Source organism: Grus americana, chromosome 1 (assembly GCF_028858705.1).
Source record: "Grus americana isolate bGruAme1 chromosome 1, bGruAme1.mat, whole genome shotgun sequence".
Lineage (NCBI taxonomy): Eukaryota > Metazoa > Chordata > Aves > Gruiformes > Gruidae > Grus > Grus americana.
In genome coordinates, this window is record NC_072852.1 from 185188961 (window position 1) to 185210008 (window position 21048).

Genomic DNA, 21048 nt, shown 5'->3' on the forward strand with positions numbered 1-21048 from the left:
ACTTAGCAGGGTTGTGGGGTTTTGGGGGTATTTTTTTCTTTTTTTGTTTTAATGCAGTACTGCAGGGTTAATGCTTTCTGGCTAGCCAGTCCTGATAAACTAGTAGCTCTCTGAAATTCCTGAGAATTATGTCTGCTTACCCACCACACACCAGGAAATGCTAAGTTAGTAATTAATCGTGATACCATAGGAGTAGCTCTACAGAAAAGTAATCAATAAAATTTTCCATGAGCTGGGTCAAGATTGCCAGTTGCAAGCTGACTAGGAAGGTATTTTCACAGGTACTTGAAGTTGATGGAGAGTATGTAGGTTTCTACTGAAAGGGGGTGCAAGATTCTGTGCAGCTGCTTAGCAAACTAGATCAAGGAACAGATCTGAATGAAAATTCACTGATTTATTTGTATTTTTTCTTTCTTGGCAGTTGACCCTCATCTAGGTCAACTTCAAATGACTGTGGAACTTGCATTCAGATGTGTGTGTTACTGTGACAGATTTTTTTCTTGCCCTGTGTATGTATGAACATAGACACACATTTAGCATTGCTTTGCTTAAGGAAGCAGAAGTGAGTATTGATGGCTCAGTTGAACAAATTTAAAAATTGAGGTGCACCTATGTTTGAACTGTTACTAGTTTCAAAGCAACACTTTCATTGGGTGTAAGAAGCTTTACTATTTTGTATTAACAGAAACAAACTTGGTGTCTGTATATATCAACAATATATGAAAAATTAGGGACAATTGTTAAGTAGAAGACTGCTTGTCATGTTTTCTTGTTTCTACTTTTATGGCATGGGGTGGTAAAATAATTTTTAATTGATTGTGATTTTTAATGTACTCAGATGTTAGCCATACACCAAAATGTAAGCAATGGAAATTCTTTGTATGAGAGGCTGAAACAGCCTTTCATAATGGGAGTAATTTATTTGAATAATTTAAGGCTTTGTTCTGTGGTTCATGCCTTGCTTTGTGGGGTAAATATGTATCAGTATATAACAAGCTGCGGAGCAGAAGCTTTTCAAGTGAGACTAAGGAAGTCGTTGCAAGTAGGTTAGTGTATAGGTGCCTTGATTAAAAATGGAAATATTATTTGCCCACTCCTACACCCTTTCCATTTCACACTGATAAATCTGGAGCGTCAATATCTTAGGTTTCAAAGTAGCTAGATGGGGCATTTTTTTAAATAGTGGCAGAACATTACTTTACCAAACCAAAATCAACCAGTGTGAGCCTTACTGAGGTTTTTTGGTTCTTCCGTGAACTGTGTAAGCTTATAAATGTGATCCTAGATACTCTTCTAGTTAAATTTATAGTAAACTGCAGGAAATGGAACTTTTTCCTTTACATGGGTGTCCACATACACCTTTCTATGTGGATACACTGAAAGAGCTTGAACTCGGACCTTTTGTACAGTGCAAGTGTGCCAGCTGGTCCATATTTGGCTATATGTGCTCTGTTCTCTGCTGCCTCAATAAAAAGCACATCTCAATTCATGCCAGTCACCTCTTGGCTATAGATGAAGATGCTTGTCTTTGTTAGGCTGTAGTAAAACCTTTTTTTTCCTAATGTGTAGCTGCCCTTTTTCCCTCCCCTTTTTTCCCTGGTGTGGTTAATTGAATTTATGAGCTTTTTTCTTTTTGAGTCTATTGGCAGATTCTTTATTTGAAACTTCCTTCCTATCAGTATTTCCATCCAGAAAGGTACAGTCAGAGTGCCCTGGAGTGGAATACTGTTAATGATGTGATGGGGCTGTGCTAGATATAGTAAATCATCAGAAGTGTGCCTCTGTGTCATTCATAAATATTTTTCAGGCCTGAATACTCCACTTCCCTCAGCCACTCCTCATAAGACTTGTGCTCCACATGTTTCACCAGCTTCATTGCTCTTCTCTGGACATGCTCCAGCACCTCAATGTCCCTCTTGTAGTGAGGGGCCCAAAACCGAACATGGTACTCAAGGTGCAGCCTCACCAGTGCTGAATACAGGGGGAGAATCACTTCCTTAGTCCTGCTGGCCGCACTTTCTGATACAAGCCAGGATGCTGTTGGCCTTCTTGGCCACCTGGGCACACTGCTGGCTCATATTCAGCTGGCTGGTGACCAACACCCCCAGGCCCTTTTTCCACTGGGTAGCTTTCCAGCCACTCTTTCCCAAGCCTGTAGTGTTGCAGGGGGTGGTTGTGACTCAGGTGCAGAACCTGGCGCTTGGCATTGTTGAACCTCGTACAGTTGGCCTCGGCCCGTTGACCCAGCCTGTCCAGGTCCCTCTGTAGAGCCTTCCTACCCTCAAGCAGACCAACTTTCCTGCCCAACTTGGTGTGGTCTGCAAACATACTGAGGGTGCACTCGATCCCCTTGTCTGGATCGTTGATACAGATGTTAAACAGAACTGACCCCAGTCCTGAGCCCTGAGGAACCCCATGTGTGACCGGCCACCAACTGGATTTAACTCCATTCACCACAACTCTTTGGGCCTGGCCATCCAGAGAGTTTTTTACCCAGTGAAGTGCACACCTGTCCAAGCAAGTCCAGGTGGACAACATCCACAGCTTTTCCCTCATCCACTAAGTGAGTCTTCAGAACCACTGAATCAAGCTTCCCAGTGGTGAAGAGCACCCATGTTGACATTTTGAATCATAAGAAAATGCTGCTGTCCGACATCTGAGCCAAATTGTCAGATTCCAGAGTTGAGAACATCTGTCTTAGGAAACATCCTGTTTCATTTCCAGCACAGATGATCTTCATCCTGTGGAAGATGAGCAAGTTCATGAACGGTATCCCCTTCTTCCTGCTGTTTTCCCTCTCTTTGTCAGGCCCTTCTACTGTTCTAGCAAAGAGATGTCTACTGCAGAAGTGCTTTATCAATATAAGAGAAGACATTTCTGTGAAATTACTCCCTTGTTTTGAAGGAGAGAGGGAAGTTTGGCAGCAACCCACACCCCTCCTTGGGAAGGGCTACAGTTATCTTTAAACTTCAGTTTGCGGACAATTTTAAAGACAACTGCCTGTGAAATGGAGGGAATGTCCATATAGCATATATCTGATACTTGTGCCAAAATACAGTTGGCGTTTGAACTTCCAGGCTTCTTCTGTTTGGAAGATATCTGTTTGGTAATACCAAGGCAGTTCTGATTCTTGGAAGTCACAAATTTTTTTTTTTTTTCTGCAACCAAAGGTTTTATGTGCTGCTTCAGGACTGGGTGTCTCGAGGTGCATGTTTGTGTCAGCCTGCGTTTGTGTAAGTGGGGAACAAGAAGCACCCACGCTTTCAGCTCTGTTTTTTTTCTAGCCTAAGTATTGATATTATGTGGCTTTTGACTATAGAATGATTCTTCTATGTCACCCTTCTCTTAAAATTTATTTCAGCAGCTTTGAGACAAATGAATCTGAGTAGGTGAGATTCTTGTGAATTTTTTTATATACATTTCTGTGGTAATTGCTGAGAAGGAAATATCCAGAAATTTAAGAGAAGCCTCACTGAGTCAGTTAGTGAAAGCTGAAGAATGGTTGGCTAATTCTTCTCCTCTAGCCCTTTATGGGAGACTGAAAGGGAGTAGCCAGCATGTTCCCACATGGAGAAGTCTCCAGCTCTGTCATGGGGTCTCAAACTTGTAGTGTCCATTGAATTGTTTGAAAAACAAGATACGGTTTGAGAGACAGAAATTTCAGAAGCTTGTAGATTTGACACTGAGATGAGGTTGGACTGTTTTCTGAGACAGCATCATCCTTTTCTTAAAGACACCAGTTACTGTTTTGGAATGAGTTGCAGTAGACTGTGCAGCTGCCTGAAGGAGAAGAAAAAGTCCTTCTAGCTACAGTACAGAACTGTGAATAGTTAGTCTTTAAAGTTTCAGTTCTCTTAAAAAACCAACATGCAAATACTTAGCTTCTAGTATGCACAATTATTAGACATTCCATAAGGAAACAGTTTAAGTGGTTTTCTAAAGTGTCAGTCTCCTCTGTGGTAATTCCCAGAAGTCATCCATTTGATGCATGACGATGATGGGCCATTTTGGTGACTTAAATGTCACTTGGCACATATTTGTGCCAAGTAATGTGTGATCTTGTTCCTGTCTGCTATCTTTTTACTCTTCCCTATTGTTTTGTCTCTTTTTCAGTGCTGTTGGTGTTAATGGCAAGATAATGTAACCTGTGCCTGTGTCTCAGTAGTGTAAATATGTATGAATTCTGTAACAGTTAAATCTTTTTATAAAAGCACATACTAGAGCAGATCTTTCTCAAGTATTTCTGGGGATTTACCTGAAGCTGCTTCTGCACTAATGTGTAACTAAATTTTCTTCACACAAGACCACCTTTGCATCTTTATCTGCAGGTCAATAGAATTTTTTCTTGTTTGGGCAGCTTTACAGATGCACCTTGAAACTTTATATCTCAGTAGCAGTATTCACACTTTCCTTGCTTGTTTGCCTTTGAGAACAGTGCAGAAATACTAAACACATTCCCAGGAATTCAAAAGGCACATGCTCAAACCTGTGCCAGATATTAAACATACAGTTTGCTTCTGCAGCTGCCAACAGTAGCTTTTAATCTGTGCAGTGGAAGTGCTGCTAAATTCTTAGTGCTTTTTATAATGGCAGCAACTGAAAAAAAATATTTAAATGTAGTGATTGTGCCTGATAAATTAACAAGCTGAATCCTTTAAAAATAAAAAGGTTCTTGTCACAACTTAAGTCTGACCACTTTAGTACATTACAATATTTCTGTGTGATTGGTGCTGATAATTCAGCTTCTTTTCTTGAAGTTGCTTCATGGAAGGAGGAAATACAGTATTAGTGTTTTGAAGGTTGTCATTGAAACAGAAGTCTGCAATATTTTGCCCAAGTGCTGTAATAGGATATACAATCAATTTACTAATTTAACTTCCATAGTAATGAACCAGAGAGAGAGTTTGAGACTTTTAAGAAACTTGCATCCCCGCTTTGTGCTATTGGGCTGTTGATTTCATCATCTTCTGTTAAGTATTTCACCTCACTTTTGTTAGTTATGTTTCTTAAAAACCTTTCTGTATTGGTTTTCTCTTTGCTTTTATTCCTTTGTCATTCTATTCAACTGACCTCCTGCATGGAGTATTAACAAACAAACAAAAATTCCCCAAAACCACAAAAACCTAGCATTTTGGCTACTGTAGTCGTAATGTCCCATTTTGGATCCCCATGTCTTTGATAGTCCTCTTTACTCTTTGTCTAAAGAAAGGTTTCTGTGGCAGGGGTCACTTGGTACATGGTATAGCACATAGCACAGCTTTCCATTTAAAGACTGGCTCTTAGGTGTCGCCATAATAGCTGCAAGTGATGACAAAAGAATCATCTGTTTATCTGGAAAGCAGTAACTTTTTGCCTTAGGCTGTTCTTTACAACAGAGGACTCAACATATTTCTCAGTATAATCAGATAAGTAAAAACTAATGCTCACAGGAAAAAGTAATTCAGAATCAGGGTTTAAGTGAATTGTGTCCTTGCTGCTTACAGTTCAAAAAGAAATTACAATATGTATGCATGATATCTATTCCAGTCTCAGTTTGTATTTCTCAAATACTCATTTTAAGGTATTTACTCGAAGTTTAGTTACAAAACCATCCTTTCTAATGGAAATAAACTGCAGAGGAATGGAAAAGACTATTCTGGCCTTTGTGGAGTCTTTGCTTCAAGTAGTACAGAGTATGGAAGATGCTTTCTTAACTTTCAAGATCATTACACTTGATAAGAGTCTGTACTGGTTTGTGAGCACATGAAATTTTAATCTTAACATAAGGTATAGGAGGAGAAACGTGCACTTGCCTGTGCTCACAGGGAAGACTAACACCCATTTGTCTCTTCTTGGATTCTTGCTTCTTAGCTCGTTGTTCTTTTGTAATAAAACTAAAGTTGTGGGTAGTGACCTATGAAAGTGACCTGTGTATTGTTCAAAGTTTTCAGAAGGACAATGCCAGCATAGTTTCTTGGACTGTAGAAGCCAAAACTACTGCAGAGTTCTGAATTTGGAAAAACTTAGTATCTTTTAAAACATGGTACAATTTGATATTCTCCGTCACCTCAAGATCAGACGATTTGATTTCACTGTTGCTGTAAGCTGATTGATGATCTTCCTGCTAGGAAGAGAGGCTTTCTTACCACCTCACTGCCCCAGGTCTGTCAGCTGCCAGCTCCCTCTGATGGAACCAGTAATATGGGGTCCATATGCTGGGGTGGAGCAAGGAGTAAATCACATGTAACCCTGGACGCAGACAGTAGCAGTGACCCAGAGCAGGGACCAGGCATGTGGCTTGGAGATGGTGGCACCATTCTTTTTAGTGGATGTTGTGGTCTTTGTCCAGCCGTGAAGCCATACTGCAAGCGTGCCGTAGAAGAAAAATATTATATGTAGAGTTTGGTGGGTGGGTTGTTTATTAAAAAAGTGAAGGGGTCTTTTTCTCCCTTTACACACAGTTCTCTCATCTAGCAAAGCTGTCTGGTCTCAAAGGAATTTGAGTTTGCTAACAGCCAGATGGGAATAACTTTGGGATTACTTTGAAGCTGCAATGGAAAGCAGCAAGGAAATAATACTTACTCTGTTGCACCTATACACTGCAAACATGCTACCTGGAGCAGATGCTTGCTTCTGCATTCAAACTCATTTTGGAAAAGAGAATCTTCAAAGATTTTCTGAGGTTGTTGAAGGTTTCTTTTAGTAAATAGATGTTTGAGGCCGGAGCACAGCTCGATGCATTTATTTGGCTTTGTCCATTTACTTGTGACTTCTTTATGTTCCTTTATCACTTTGTAATTATTTGAAGTCTAGTAACATTTTATTATATTTGATGAGATTGTTACCAGAAACCGTTTCTTAGAGATATGTCAAGAGCTTTCCAGATGTGTGTTTACTTTTGAGACATGTACACTGGCTGCATATGACTTGGGCATGTCACCATCTCTGCCCTCTTTTAAACAAACTGTTTGGTATGTCTTGCCTATTGTGCTTAATTCAGTTAAATGAAGTAGTAACCTTCAAATGGTATGCTTTGGGAGAGGAGGGGAAGGGAATAAATGTTGTTCTAGAAGATCAAAGTGTATCTTGAAGTGGATGTGTGCTTTGTCAAATCCTGCTGTTTTAAATTTTACTGTCTCTCTATGATATTTTTTGTTTTACTCTTGTAACCAACTTTTTTTTAATGTAGGATCATCTTTTAATCATTGAAGTTTTAGGGTTTTACCATCTATAGGTTTCACCTAATTGATGAATGTAGCCACTCTCCTGCTGTGCTTACAGTCAGATCTTATTTTTTAAGTCCTTTCTGTGTTTTGAGTATATATACATAAATCATATTTCTTTAGTATTGTTCTTGTTTCCTTAAGAGGCTGATTACTTGCTGGATATGGCAGGCATGTTTAGAATGTAGCTACAAAATAGGTTGAGCATTTCATAAAATGCTTAGAAATACTATGTGGCACTTGTAAGCCATGGACTTGGCATTGGAATAGTTCATTGTCGTGAAATGCAAAGATATTAACACTTGTATGTAGTGTAAACATCAAACTTGTGTAGTGTGAGTTCAAAACTGTATGGGTGAATTCTGAGTTTTTAACCTTGAAATGAATGACAGTATTGTTGTTAGGTCTGATTTCAGAAAGTATTAGCCTTAATTCAATCGATACATAGATTTTTATGTAAAAAGATGCAGCCCGTGTTCTAGGTAACAATACATTTTTAACAAAAAAATAATCTTTAATAGTACACATCAACCTGGCAGACAACCACAGAAGTCGCTACATATCTTCATTGTTACGGGAAGTACATGCAGAGTCTTTTCCGAAGTATCTTTCTTCAGTTGGCTCAGTTTGAACACTTAAAAACTAATAACATAAATAAAAATTCCAAAATACAACTTCAGAAGGATACTAATCAAATGTACTTGATTACTTCCTGCCATAAGCTGCCAGAGATTACACCTGTTTCCCTGCCATATCACCAGCTAAAGGCTGATCAAAGGTAGCTTGTGAAAGATGAAGTAAATTAAATGAGGATACATCCATTTTTTTCCAAATTAAGTAATTCTAGTATAGCTTCTCTAATTTTGCCCAAGTATTTTTTTCAGTGTGTTAAATTTATGTAAATACAACAGTAAAGCAAAACTTCAGCTGACTTTTTTTTTTATATGCAGGTTTCTACAATCCAGGAACTTGTTACTGGATATGAAACCTCTTTGAAAACTTGTGATCTTTTTAGTACGTGTGGTAAGTGTCTATGGTCTTATATTAATTAGACTGTAATTACTAATGTTGCTTATGGCAGTTGTCAAGAACTGTTGAAGTGCTGATGCTTTTTGCAAGAAACAGTTGTAAAACCTTCTAGTAAATGAATGCATTAGAGGAAATGTTTGCTGAATTTGTCAAGCTTTGTTTTTTGTTTATTTTTCAAATGCAGTCTTCAGCCTTACTGGTCACTGTAACTTTTTTCCACTTTGTTGCAGAAAACGGAGAGAAAGAGCCCCCAACGACACTGCTTTGGGTTCAGTATTTCCTGGCACAGCACTTTGACAAACTTGGCCAGTGTTCTTTGGCCTTGGATTACATTAATGCTGCAATTGCAAGCACTCCAACATTAATAGAACTATTCTATTTAAAAGCAAAAATTTACAAGGTAAAAAGTGTATTTGGGCATGTAGACTACATAATTTATAAAAAAGCCAACCCATGAAACTGGTGTGAATGTGTGGATACTATTTCAGTTAGCAGTGGTTGTGGGCATCGATTTTCATGCAGGTTTCTCTTTGTGCACTGTTCTTTCAGGAAGAAAATGAAAACCTTTGTTTAGGTTTTGCAAAGCAGCTCACAACTTACAGCAAATTGTCATTCTGAAGAAATCTAGGGGCACGGGAGAAAGAACAATAATACTGCCTTTTGTTATTTCTGAGGGAGAAACACCAGTGACTATAGATTTCAGGAGTTGGTCAATACCAGGCTTATAGTGAAAGTTAACTATTTAATTTCTCCCTGATAGCATGTAGGTAACCTAAAGGAAGCTGCTAAATGGATGGATGAAGCACAGTCTTTGGATACTGCAGACAGATTTATCAATTCTAAGTGTGCTAAATACATGCTGCGAGCAAATATGGTGAAGGATGCAGAGGAGATGTGCTCTAAATTCACAAGGGTAAATATATTGCTTTAATGAAGAGAGGTTTTGTTTGTTTCTGGCAGTTCTTTCCACTTGTAACTTTTGACCAAAATAAAAAAAATTATTTTTTTAATGTCCATTTTTAAGATAATGTTCTTACACTTAATGGAAAATAACTATATAGAATCATAGAATGGTTTGGGTTGGAAGGGACCTTTGACAGATCATCTAGTCCAAGCCCTTGCCATGGACAGGGACATCTTTCACTAGATCAGCTTGCTTAAACTGTGATGGGGCATCCACAACTTCACTGGACAATCTGTGCCAGTGTCATAAAAAATTTCTTCCTTATGTCCAATCTAAACCTACCCTCTTTCAGTTTAAAACCATTGCCCCCTGTCCTGTCACTACAGGCCCCAGTGAAAAGTCTCTCTCCATCTTTCTTCTGAGCCCCCTTTATATATTGGAAGGCCACAATAAGGTCTCCTGGAGCCTTCTCTTCTCCAGGTTGAACAATCCCAATTCTCTCAGTCTGTCCTCATGGGAGAGAGGTGTTCCAACCCTCTGATGATCTTTTTTGTGGTCCTCCTCTGGACCTGCTGTAACAGTTCCATATGTCTCTTGTGCTGGGTGCCCCAGTTTTTATTGAACTGGGTTTTTTTTCTAGTATAAAGACTGTTCTGAAAATTTGGTGGCTAGCATTTGTTGTATGTAGAATGTACTTCCAGTTTGTTTATTTTTAATCTAGAGTTTTGCAACAATAAAGAATAAATCCTAGTATCTTTTTCTTGTAAAAGTATGAAGTATAAATCTAACTTCATTTATTTAGAGACTAACAAGTTGTAAGAAACTTATTCATACTACATGATAAAGCAGTAAATATATCGGTGGATTTTAGACTAGTAGATGCCACGTAACCTGATGGGGGAAGAAAACAACAACAATTATTTGCTGAACTTGAAGATTTTTAAATTGTGTTGTTTTGTACCCCTAAATTGTAAAAGTAAGACTGTGTATGCAAGCATAAGTTAATTTAAAAATCTGAGACACTAATCTTGTTCAGTTTTTTTTTTTTTAAATCATTTAAATCTATGCCTTTCTGTCTTGGGGAGCAAAGGGTATCACAAGTATTATTCTCAGTTGCTGGGTGGTTTTATCCATTTTATATTGTATTCCAAATAGCTGAAGGATTGACTGTTTCCTACTAATGGCCTGAAACTAGCTGTTGTTTAAGCAGCTGGTAAATTATAATAGTAAAAAGTGATGATGATACTTATTTCAGGAGGGAACTTCTGCTATGGAAAACCTAAATGAGATGCAGTGTATGTGGTTCCAGACTGAATGTGCTGCAGCTTATCAAAGGCTAGGGAAGTATGGTGATGCCTTGAAAAAATGCCATGAAGTAGAAAGGGTAAGTAGGTGCAAACACCATCAGTTTCTTTCCCAGTGTTTCTCATATACTAATGAAGATAATTTGCTGATGTAATCAGCATGATTTTCTTAGTATATAAAGTTTCTAGTATAATGATTTTTAAAAAGAGTAATACTTGATGATTTCTTATAGATAAGATGTCATCCCTAGCTATTATGTGGAAAACAAGTATTTGAAGTGAAAAGGACTCTATATAATACATCTCCTAACTATACAACTATTTGTACGTTAACTTTATACTTTCTTTTGCCAACTGCCTTTTTTAGTCAGAACAAGCACATTTCAGTTAGCTTTTAAAGAGTGCCTGTGTCTTTGAACAATCGTAATACAGTTTTTAACAAAACGAGATTTTTCTGGGTGGATGTCTTCCCTATTGACGGGTTCTCTTGGACAATCAGTATTATAAGGGTATTTCTGTGCTTATTACCTGTAAATCAGTTGTAGTTATTCACCTCCATTTAATTAAAAGAATAAACTAAGCAAGGGAAATGCATAAGACTTACATGTTTTCTTTTTTCTTGAAGCACTTTTTTGAGATAACAGATGATCAATTTGACTTCCACACATACTGCATGAGAAAGATGACTCTTCGTGCCTATGTAGACCTTTTGAGATTAGAAGATGTGCTCAGGAAACATGCCTTCTATTTCAAAGCTGCTCGATCAGCAATTGAAATCTACTTGAAGCTCCATGATAATCCTCTTACCAATGAAAGCAAAGAACAAGAAGTGAATTCAGGTATCTAGACCATAATGGAGGCTCATATGTGTATGACACATGTAAAAGCTTATTAAGCTAAGTTATGAGCTACAGAATAAATGAGTTGTAATGTAAACAAGTTTTTTCTCTTTTATGTCATGATTTGATAATTCGAAAGAGATCATAGATAACATGCTACAGCTTTCTTCCTCTCTGTTCTCCCCTCATCATACTGTAAAACTAATAGATGAATGGAACCTAGTGATAGTTGGAGTACTTGGGGAGGAGTGGCATTTCAGCATATCAAGAGGAAAAAATCAAATTCTTTTCAGCCATGTATTCATTTAAACAAAAGATAAATGTCACTAACAGATGAATTATGAAACAATGTATAAACTTTGTCAGAAAGCAATCTGAATTGTAAGAATTTAATTTTGATCTAGTGTATTTAATTTATAACCCAGTAATATTAGTTAACACTGCATTACACTTTATCATTTTTCACATACCTTCAGGACCAAAGAATACATGGGTAAGTGTATATTAGCAAAATTAATACATTTAGGAAGTTATTGAAAACCAGTGATAAATGGAAAGCAGACTTTCTTAGGAAACCAGTGGGGTGTGGCTTGGAAATCTGAAGATTCAATGACAAGTGAGTTAAGATGTTTTTTTCCTTTAAGATAGAGAGTTGCTTCTCCTTTTGTGGAATCACAGCAACTGTTAGCTCTGTGGTGGCTGTTGACTAAAGAGATGAAACTAAAGTCTAGCTCTTTGCGAGGGGAAGAATATTTGATGGGGGGGGGAAGTTAAACTAAACCAAAAGTGCTGCTTAATATTGCCAATACAATCTTACCTTTCAGAGGTGAATAGTAAGTTTTTTCCATATAAAGGGACACGCTTCACAGCACAGTTCAACTTGCATCTTTTTTTCTCTCCAATTTTAATTTGTTTCTGTATTTTATGTCAGATAGGTGTGTGACAGAGGATCTTGATAGCGATAATGTCATAGAAATTAAGGTGGGGAAGAATCTAAGAAGTCATGCAAGTTCATTTGCCTGCTCTGCATTGGGGTTTAGTAGGCCCCTCCATAGGGGAAGACAACACTGTACAAATGGGGTAAAAGGAACGCTTGTTTCTCCTTCCTTCCCGTGTCTCAGGATGGTGGCTGGCCCCAGCAGAGGGGTCATGCGTTGGTCCCTCAGTAGCTTGTTCTTCTTTTCCTTGCCACATTATTAGCACACATCTGTTCTCAGCGAAACACCACAGTAGACAGAGTGGAAACTACAGTAGTATTCTGGCTAAACTAGTCAGGTCAGTGGGACAGCAGGGAAGAAAAAAAGAAGGCTGAATGCAAAGGCTGAAGGCTCCTCACTTATATATGAACCTGTAGGAAGCTGTGTTTTGTGTGTTCTGCTTTTCATGCAACTGTTAAACCTTCTTGGTTTATCTAAATGCTAGTCCAGTCTAAAAATCAAAACACAGCAAGCAGCCTGAAAATTCATATAATGGTCCTGCTAATCCATACCAGAAAATTTCACCTCTCCTCACCCCAAACAATATCAGTTTTTGCTTGCATCCATTTAGCTATTCCATGGTATTTGCAGAAAATCAATGCAATTATCATTGCTGTATATTGTTCAGACACTTTAATGGGAGATAACAAGCTTGTTTTAAGATGGAGTATAAATCCAACTGGATGTTTCTAGTAAGCATTAGAAGGAAGCTGAGCTACCATCAATGTGGGAATTTAGTATTACCCTTAACAACCATTGTCTATTTTCTAAGGTAAAACCTGTCATAGATGCAACAACTATATGTAGTTAACCTTTCAAATAGTTGAGGTTTCTATAACAACTATGTAAGAGAAAATATGCTAGATCATGTTGTATTATTCTGTAAATAGTAATCCAGTAGTAATATTAGACTGTATAGTGATGATAGTCTGGCAAGTGCTGATATTTATGGAAAAATATGTAAACGTATGCGATTTTGATGTTGGGGAGAAGTGTAGTGGCATGTCTGAGTGTTGCTTGAGAGAAAGAAGATTTTTTTAATGAAATACTCTGTTAATGTAAGTTATCTGTTTGTTACTTTAACCTGTAGAAAACCTCTCAGCCAAAGAACTGAAGAAAATACTTAGCAAGCAAAGAAGAGCACAGAAGAAAGCAAAACTTGAAGAGGAAAGAAAACATGCAGAAAGAGAGCGACAACAAAAGAATCAAAAGAAAAAGCGAGATGAAGAGGAGGAAGAAACCAGTGGACCCAGGGAAGAGCTAGTTCCTGAAAAACTGGAAAGGGTTAGCATGGTCTTTCATGTTAAATTCATGTGATTATCATAAAAAGCTGATAATACAGGATTATGATCAGATTCTCCTAAAAGAATCCAGTGGGTTTTATAAAATCATTTTTGCATGCAAAGATACCTTTTGGAGTCTATCTCTATTTACGCTAAAGTAATATTTTTCCACTAATAAATAAAAGTTTTATATTAATATTGTTACTTTCTTTAAATTTTGGGTTTTCAAACAGTAGGCTGTCCTTCATTAAAATAGATATTGAACAAAAAGATGGTTCTTGCCTGAAGAACTCTAGTTTTCATTCAGTGAATAGAGGAAAAAAACCAAACATTTGAAGACATGTTTTGAAGTAAAAAAAAAAAAAAGACATGAGCCAGCATTTCTCTAAGCACAGAGAACTATCTTCTCTATCAGACTAACTTCAGAAGTTTAAGCTTGTTGTCTAAGGTGGTCATATTTAATTGTTTCTTTAATGCTAAATTACAACACTGAGTACATGACATAAGTGGTGCCAGAGTTATGATTGATGTTGTCTTTGTCGACATGAAATCATGAGTAAACACTTTTAAATCTTGCTGATTAACTAATGTTGTGGTTCAGTTTAATTCAGAATTTAGGTTAGTTCACCTTTGGCCTCTGATTATTTAAATGCTCTGAATAACAGAAATGATCCTCAGTGGTTTTTATTTGACACTTATTCTAAGCTTTATATTTCACTCTCTTTATTAAAACAGGTAGAAAATCCGTTAGAAGAAGCCATTAAGTTCCTTATACCACTTAAGAATCTTATTGGAGATGACATAGAAACACATTTATTAGCATTTGAAATATACTTTAGAAAAGGTAAAGTACTGCATAATTTTATTTTTGCTGTACAAAATTTTAACCCTTCACTGTGGCCTGAGTTATCTGATTGTAGCCTAAAATGATCTGGAATAGATACTTGACTGAAGCAGGGGTTCACTTGCGTCATATTCAGTAATGATAGAGGGAATACCATTTTTGTTTAGCCACCCTTAAAACAAACAAAAACCTGAAAGTAAAGTTGTAATATATACTAATAAATGCTGTAGAAAGATATTTGCAGTGTGATCTTTAATTATCTAGGGGCAAACAAAGCCAACAGATAGTAACATCAAGCATGCAGGGTTACCAGAGTTCGAGCAGCAGACATTTCTATTTTATTAAGCAATTGGGATGGGAAAAATAAATCTCCTTTCTAATTCTGTGTAGACACTGATGTTTCTAATGTTTGTACTAGATTTACTAAAGAAAACAGTAGTTGATACAAAAAGTTCTGTATTCTTAATCTTGGTATGTTTTTGTTTTTTCTCCTTCCCACAGGAAAGTTTCTGTTAATGTTACAGTCTGTCAAAAGAGCTTTTGCTATCAACAGTAATAACCCATGGCTACACGAGTGCTTGATTAAATTCTCAAAAGCTGGTATGTGTGTAGGAAGTACGTATGTATGTATAAGGATACAGGAAGTTTTATTTGTACGAAGACATAACTACATATTTTTGTAACGTATAAATACTCTTGAACACAAACTAATGCGAAGAAAAATAAAAACAGGTGGTTTGTTTTCCATGGTAGTACCTAAGCAAACGCAGGTTGTGCTGTGCAGGGTACTGTGTATGTATTGTATTATACTCCTTCCTCCATTAAGCCACCAGATGGACCCAATAACTCATTTTGGCTAGATTTCAGGGAGGAGTAGGTGTTCCAAAGATCCTTGAAATTCTCAAGTTTTAAGACAGTAAGCGGCAGATACGGGAGAGAGATTCTGACTGAAGCAAAGTATGCATTGTGAACTTGTGATATTAGGCAGCAGAAAGTTTACATGACCGAGAGCCCTTTATGAATGTTTGATCTAGAAATGCATCGGTAATTCTTTTATAGAGCTACAAATCAAATTATGTAAATGCTTGTTTTTTGCATTTTGAGTACCACTGAGTTGACTTTTAGAAGTCTGGTGATGATAGATGATGTTAAAAAAAAAAAAAAGGTTACAGTGCATGAAAACTGAACAAGCACAGTAGAGCTTAAAATTGTTTAAATGTGTATCCTGTTTGCTCTGAAGAAACGCTACCAAACCTAGCGCTTTATTTTGTCACATGAATCGAGTTCAATAAAGTCTTAAAGATTTCTTGGGACAGTAACAGAAATCGTACATGAGACACTATTAAAAGGAGCTGATTGAGTATATCTTGCTAGCTTCATTCCTGGTTAGGGGATTTAAATAAAATCACTCTGACTAGTGACAATGTTTGTTTTTTTTTTTTTTTCTGTGGACTGTGTATATATTTTAAAAAATACTCATTTTGCATACCTAATCAGAATCTGACACACTTGTTTTCTGAATATCAAAGCTTGTGTTGATCTGTAATACTGTCTTGAACTGGAATTTGTGTTTCTGTGCTGAAATGTCTTTTAAAAAAATGGGAATTTTAACATTGATGTTTATTGTTTCATACTGCTTTATACAAGTTGTTTGAATGGGTTTTTTTGTTTCTCTCCCTCTTATCTTCACCCTTCTAGTATCTGACCATAGTAACCTCCCAGAAATTGTGAGCAAGGTCCTGACTCAAGAAATGCAGAAAATATTTGTTAATAAAAACTTGGAAAGTTTTAATGAAGAATTTCTCAAACACAATGCTACCTCCATTCAGCACCAACTTTCAGGTTTGTTTTAACTTTTTAATGCTCTTGAAAATGAGATGATGTAAGTGATTTCAAATCTAGAATCTTTATCTGCAGTCCATAAATAATACATAAACTCCAATGAGCCAGAAATTCACCTGCTTGGTTTTTTATGCGTGCTTTTACCATGTTAAAAAAAGTGGATAAGTTTCTTTTTATTAGATGCATAAGGACCTGCTTCTTACCTCCAAAAAGTGCGATCAACCCCCACAGTGGTAGTATGGAAGTACTGTTGTTTCTCTTGTTGCAGCTTCTAGTTTTTAAATTATTAGAAAATATAAACCAGAAAATCCTATATATTAGAAGCAGTGCTTTTCTGTTTTCTTAATCAGCTGCAATGTCTCTGTTCTTACTCACAGCTATAAGTAGCAATAGCATCAATAAAAATGACACTTTTTATGCTACTTTTGCTTTTCTGCTTTGTGGTCAACAATGAAAGTGTTGAAATATGATTCTCTTACATTTTGTGTGTGTATAGAAGAGCTACAAGAATCACTGGAGAAAGTTAGAGGATTGTTCATGTCACTTAAAGGAAGGTTAGGTAACTTACCCCAGACTTAGAGCCCGTTAAAGGTCCACGGACAGCAGCTTAAGAGAAATACTTGCACCCCTTTCCTGTGAGTAGGCTCAAGATTTGGGAAGTCGAGTACAGATCTCCTGGCAGGCTGATTCTTCGAGATGTGTTCTTCTGCTCTTGACATTGTTAGGCTTCTAACGGCATGTTTTCCAGGCTGTACTTTCTGGTCCTCCATTATTGCAGAAAATAGTGCAGTCACTTTGTCACAGTAATTGTGCAGGCTAAGATTGTCACTCTTTTGAATTTGCCTTCACACTGTCTACATCTTCAGTGCCTTTTGAGAAGAACCCAAGCTTTTATCATTAACAGTGGTGGCACCCATGTTAGAGAAATGTCAGGGAGCCCTTTGAAGGTGAGTCTGTTCATGTTCAGTGGAGGTCAGGGGTTTAAATGTGTAAAAGCTCTGTAGGGTCAATCCGTGGACCTTAGGGTCTGTTGATCACTGTGATCCAACAGCGTATTGATGTACAGGCAGTGGGAACAAATGTGGGATTAGGATTTTAAAGTGAAATTGGGAGTGAACTAACCACAGACATGTCCTTGGTAGCTTTAGGGTTTCACCCTTGTGTCAGTCTCCAGTTTATGCTGAAGCAGGTTTAAAGTGATTGATTTATCTACTGTACAAGAAACATATAATTTCTTAAAATGTCATCTTTAATTCAAGTTTGAAAATGTAGAAGTCTGGAAGTCCTAAACCTTAAGTCTGAGACTACAAATGAGTGTTTTCTTAGCTTTGAGTGATTATTAGTAAGAAAAATAAAATAAGTGGAATTTTAATCCCTTTTCAGTTTCAGTACTATGGCCTCCCTGACATTAAACAAATGTAACCAGGTTAAGTTCAGTAAGTTTTTTGATGATGATGACTTAAGCCCAAATATATTCAGTCTAACAATTTATTTTCTGAAACCTTCTGGATACAAAGAGCAGTAAGAACTAGGAAACTTTAATTAAGAAAACAAATTTAGTAATTGGGAAAATGAGTTGAGCAAGAGGAGACAATATACTCAGAATGTGGGGGTTTAACTTTTTCAGTAAAATGATTTCTTGAGCTTTTTGTTCTTTGTAGTAGATTATGTAGTGAGGTATGTCTGGACTTTAAGAAAAGGGAAGTATATGAAATGCCTACAAGTTCCTTAAGATGAGGTTTTAAATTAAGGCAGCTATGATATGAGGAGCAACACAGTATTTTGCAGAGGTGCCCAGACCAGTTTTGATAAACTGTTTGTGGTCTGAGTAGTTATGCTAATGCAGCATCTGTCTTCTCACCAATGTAGTCCAGTTCGGGCAAAGCACCGAACTTGCGTTACACTTTCCTTGTACCTAAGCTGTTTTGCTCAGCTCCAGGTTAGTAGCCCTGCTTGGCCATGCTTTCTGCCATATGGACATACACTGGTCTGAATTTCTTCTGGACTGTGTTCCGCAATTGTTCAGTACCTGCATTGTTCACTTACCTCCAGTACTTTTCAAAGGAATTCAGAACATCTCTGAGAGAACACCTTTTACTCCTGTATTTGTAGGATGGATTTCATTTAGTCTGCTGATCTGAAGGGCTTCTTCATCAACATACTCTTTGTGTGTCTTTCTTGACTGAAACATCTTCAGTAAAGTAAGGCATTTCACTTCTGCAGAAGCAGATCTCCTGTGTTACTCAATCCTTATGCTTCTAATAAATTTCAGAATAGTTTGAGTTTCAAGTTATAAGGGAGGAAAATACAATTTATTAAAACTTGTAAGAAGTCCTGATTCACATTGACTTCTAAGTTTTTGGATCCTGTGTGTCTGTATATGCCATATTGCATTTAAGAATGCCATTACCTAAATGTTGTGTTCTGTCTTGTGATAAGGTGCAAAGATGATGTATTTCCTGGACAAATCAAGACAAGAAAAAGCAATTGCTGTTGCAACTAGATTGGATAAAAACATGAGAGACAAAAATGTGAAGGTAAAGGATACAGTATTTAAAGCCAAAAAATGTGTGGGATTTTACGTAATGTATACGTAACTGCAGGATAACGTATGTGTTTTGTATATCGTGATACTATTTGAAAGAACAAGGTTTCATATTTTTTCCTAAGTAACTATAAGATACCTGAATACCAACAGAGAACCTATGTTTGCTCAGATTGGTATTGTTTAACAGTGCATCTTTTTAGTAATAAAACAATTGTAAATCACATCTATTAACTGTTACTTTTGTTTCTTTAGACATTAACAAAGGTTTTTGAGGCACTGCTTGATGGCAGTTTTGGAAGCTGCCACTCTCAATGTGAAGAATATCAAGCAGCATGTCATAAACTGTTTCCTTTTACGTCTGCCTTTATGCCTGCCACAAACGAGGACGATAGCAGCATTGCATCTGTGAATCATACAGCCATTAACCATGATTTGCTGTCTAATGAAATTTGAAGTAGTGTGTGCAAGCCTATGTGCACACACGTATACAAAACTCTGACTCTCATTACATGCTGGCTGGATACAGATCAGGGTTACTTTTCCAGGTTGTATTTTAATATCTTTAACAGGTATAAAACAAAATATTTGGATAGTTAAATGAAATGGAGTATGCTATTAGTTATTTTTTTCTCCCGACAAAAACTGCCAATATTTATGTAAACATTATCCTTAATCAACATTTTTCATGTTTATACTTGTACAGTTTTAAGTCTTTTAATAATCCATCAGCCCTCCCTCACAGAAAATACGGATGTTAAAGACTGCTTTCACATACGTGTCATTACATATACAGATAAATGTGATCATATCTTGTTAATAAATTATCATTTGAGCATTTTTAGCAGATTAAGACCGAAGTGCTGCTTGAATTGCCCTCTTCATCTTTTTCTGTTCTTTATTTTTTTTTCTGGTTTTGGTTTTTTAATTTTATCTTTGGTCAGTTTGGTTTCTTTTGAAGCACAGTGACAATGAAAGCGTTGGGGGTTTGCATGTTTTTGTCAGGTGTGTGTCTTATATGGAACCAGTGTTGATGGATATAAAGATTAGGTTTGTGTAAAAAAAAAAAAAAAAAAAAAAAAAACCAACAAAAAACCCAACAACTAATGCTTTTTGAAAACTATTCTATCTGCCTTGTGTTCCATAGCTATTGTTTCCTTAAGTTTATGGTCAGTTTAACATTTTTAAGTTTGAGTATCCTGAAGCAATGCCCTGTGAAATCATAATGAATTTGATACTGTTGTTTGTCCTTTGTTCCATCTTCCCCTTCCTCGTCTTCCTTCTGGTTTCTCCGCATCTGTTCACCTATTGACACTTAAGTTGAAAAAGCTGCTCCAATTTTGGGCAAATGCAGAAGGTACAATAATGGGGAATCCAGTTCTTCCCTACATCATAAAAAAATTCACTGGGACGTTTACTGTATAACTCCATTAAAAGTCTTAGTTGTCCACTTAACGGCCAATACTCCAGTACTACTTAGGCCTAAATACTATTGCTTTAGGTGCTGCAAAGCAAATAGTATGTGAGGAGGATGTTTTACATTTAAAAACTATTTAAGGGAGCACAAAGAGGCTGACTACAAATCATAATGAACCTTTTTCTTACTTTGTATTCTGGTGCATTAACTATTAAATATACAACACATCAGAATGGAAGTCTGAATCTAATATACCTATTTAAAGCATAGTATTGCTGGATAAAATGGCTACATATGACAGCTTTTCATTCTGTAAGAACTGCTATCAAAACATAATTATACTGTGGCTTGTACAGAAAATCCATTTTTCTGGAAACTGTAATGGAATCATTCAGTCTTGGTTTGTTTTTATTTCACTGCAATGTAAATAATTTCAGTAATATTAACTAGCCCCTCAAAGGCAAATATAAGTTCATGAGGAGGGGATTTTATTAAGACAAATAAACTGTTCTAATTAAAATTCTCCTCTGTGTGTCATCTGTTTAGACTCAAAATTGTTGAATGGAAAACTCACTGTAAAATATTCCCAACATATGTTATGCTGTAATAAATTATTTTGTACACACTTGCCTTTGGTTTGGAATTTTTGTGTATTTATGGACATCAAAATTCAGCCCATCATTCATTAAGTTTTGTCCATTCAGTTGCACATTCACTGGTTTAATGTGAACTCTAAGTAGTTAAGAAAACAAAATCACTATTTAGCATGTTGAGACGATGTGTATCTGTGTATAATAACATACTACCCTGAGAAGTACAGCAAGATGTTTTTGTCTTACGTATTCACCATATGCCATTTGCT

The 21048-nt window shown here is 36.7% G+C and overlaps 1 protein-coding gene across 4 annotated transcripts in view; it reads left to right on the forward strand.

Moving 5' to 3' along the window:
• The window catches only part of NAA16 (N-alpha-acetyltransferase 16, NatA auxiliary subunit), a 67827-nt gene extending 47027 nt beyond the window's left edge, over positions 1-20800 (forward strand). For 2 of the 4 annotated variants that reach the window (XM_054821583.1, XM_054822429.1), the window contains exons 10-20: positions 8153-8225; positions 8462-8631; positions 8992-9144; positions 10391-10519; positions 11065-11278; positions 13346-13539; positions 14274-14382; positions 14884-14982; positions 16081-16224; positions 18664-18761; positions 19025-20800. In XM_054821583.1, coding sequence (XP_054677558.1) covers positions 8153-8225; positions 8462-8631; positions 8992-9144; positions 10391-10519; positions 11065-11278; positions 13346-13539; positions 14274-14382; positions 14884-14982; positions 16081-16224; positions 18664-18761; positions 19025-19225 — 1584 coding nt within the window. In that variant the 3' untranslated portion in view covers positions 19226-20800. Of the gene's footprint in view, positions 1-8152; positions 8226-8461; positions 8632-8991; positions 9145-10390; positions 10520-11064; positions 11279-13345; positions 13540-14273; positions 14383-14883; positions 14983-16080; positions 16225-18663; positions 18762-19024 lie in introns of those variants that run through there. The other 2 variants (XR_008576784.1, XR_008576831.1) reach the window with 1 other exon arrangement.
• Positions 20801-21048: the final 248 nt, after the last annotated feature.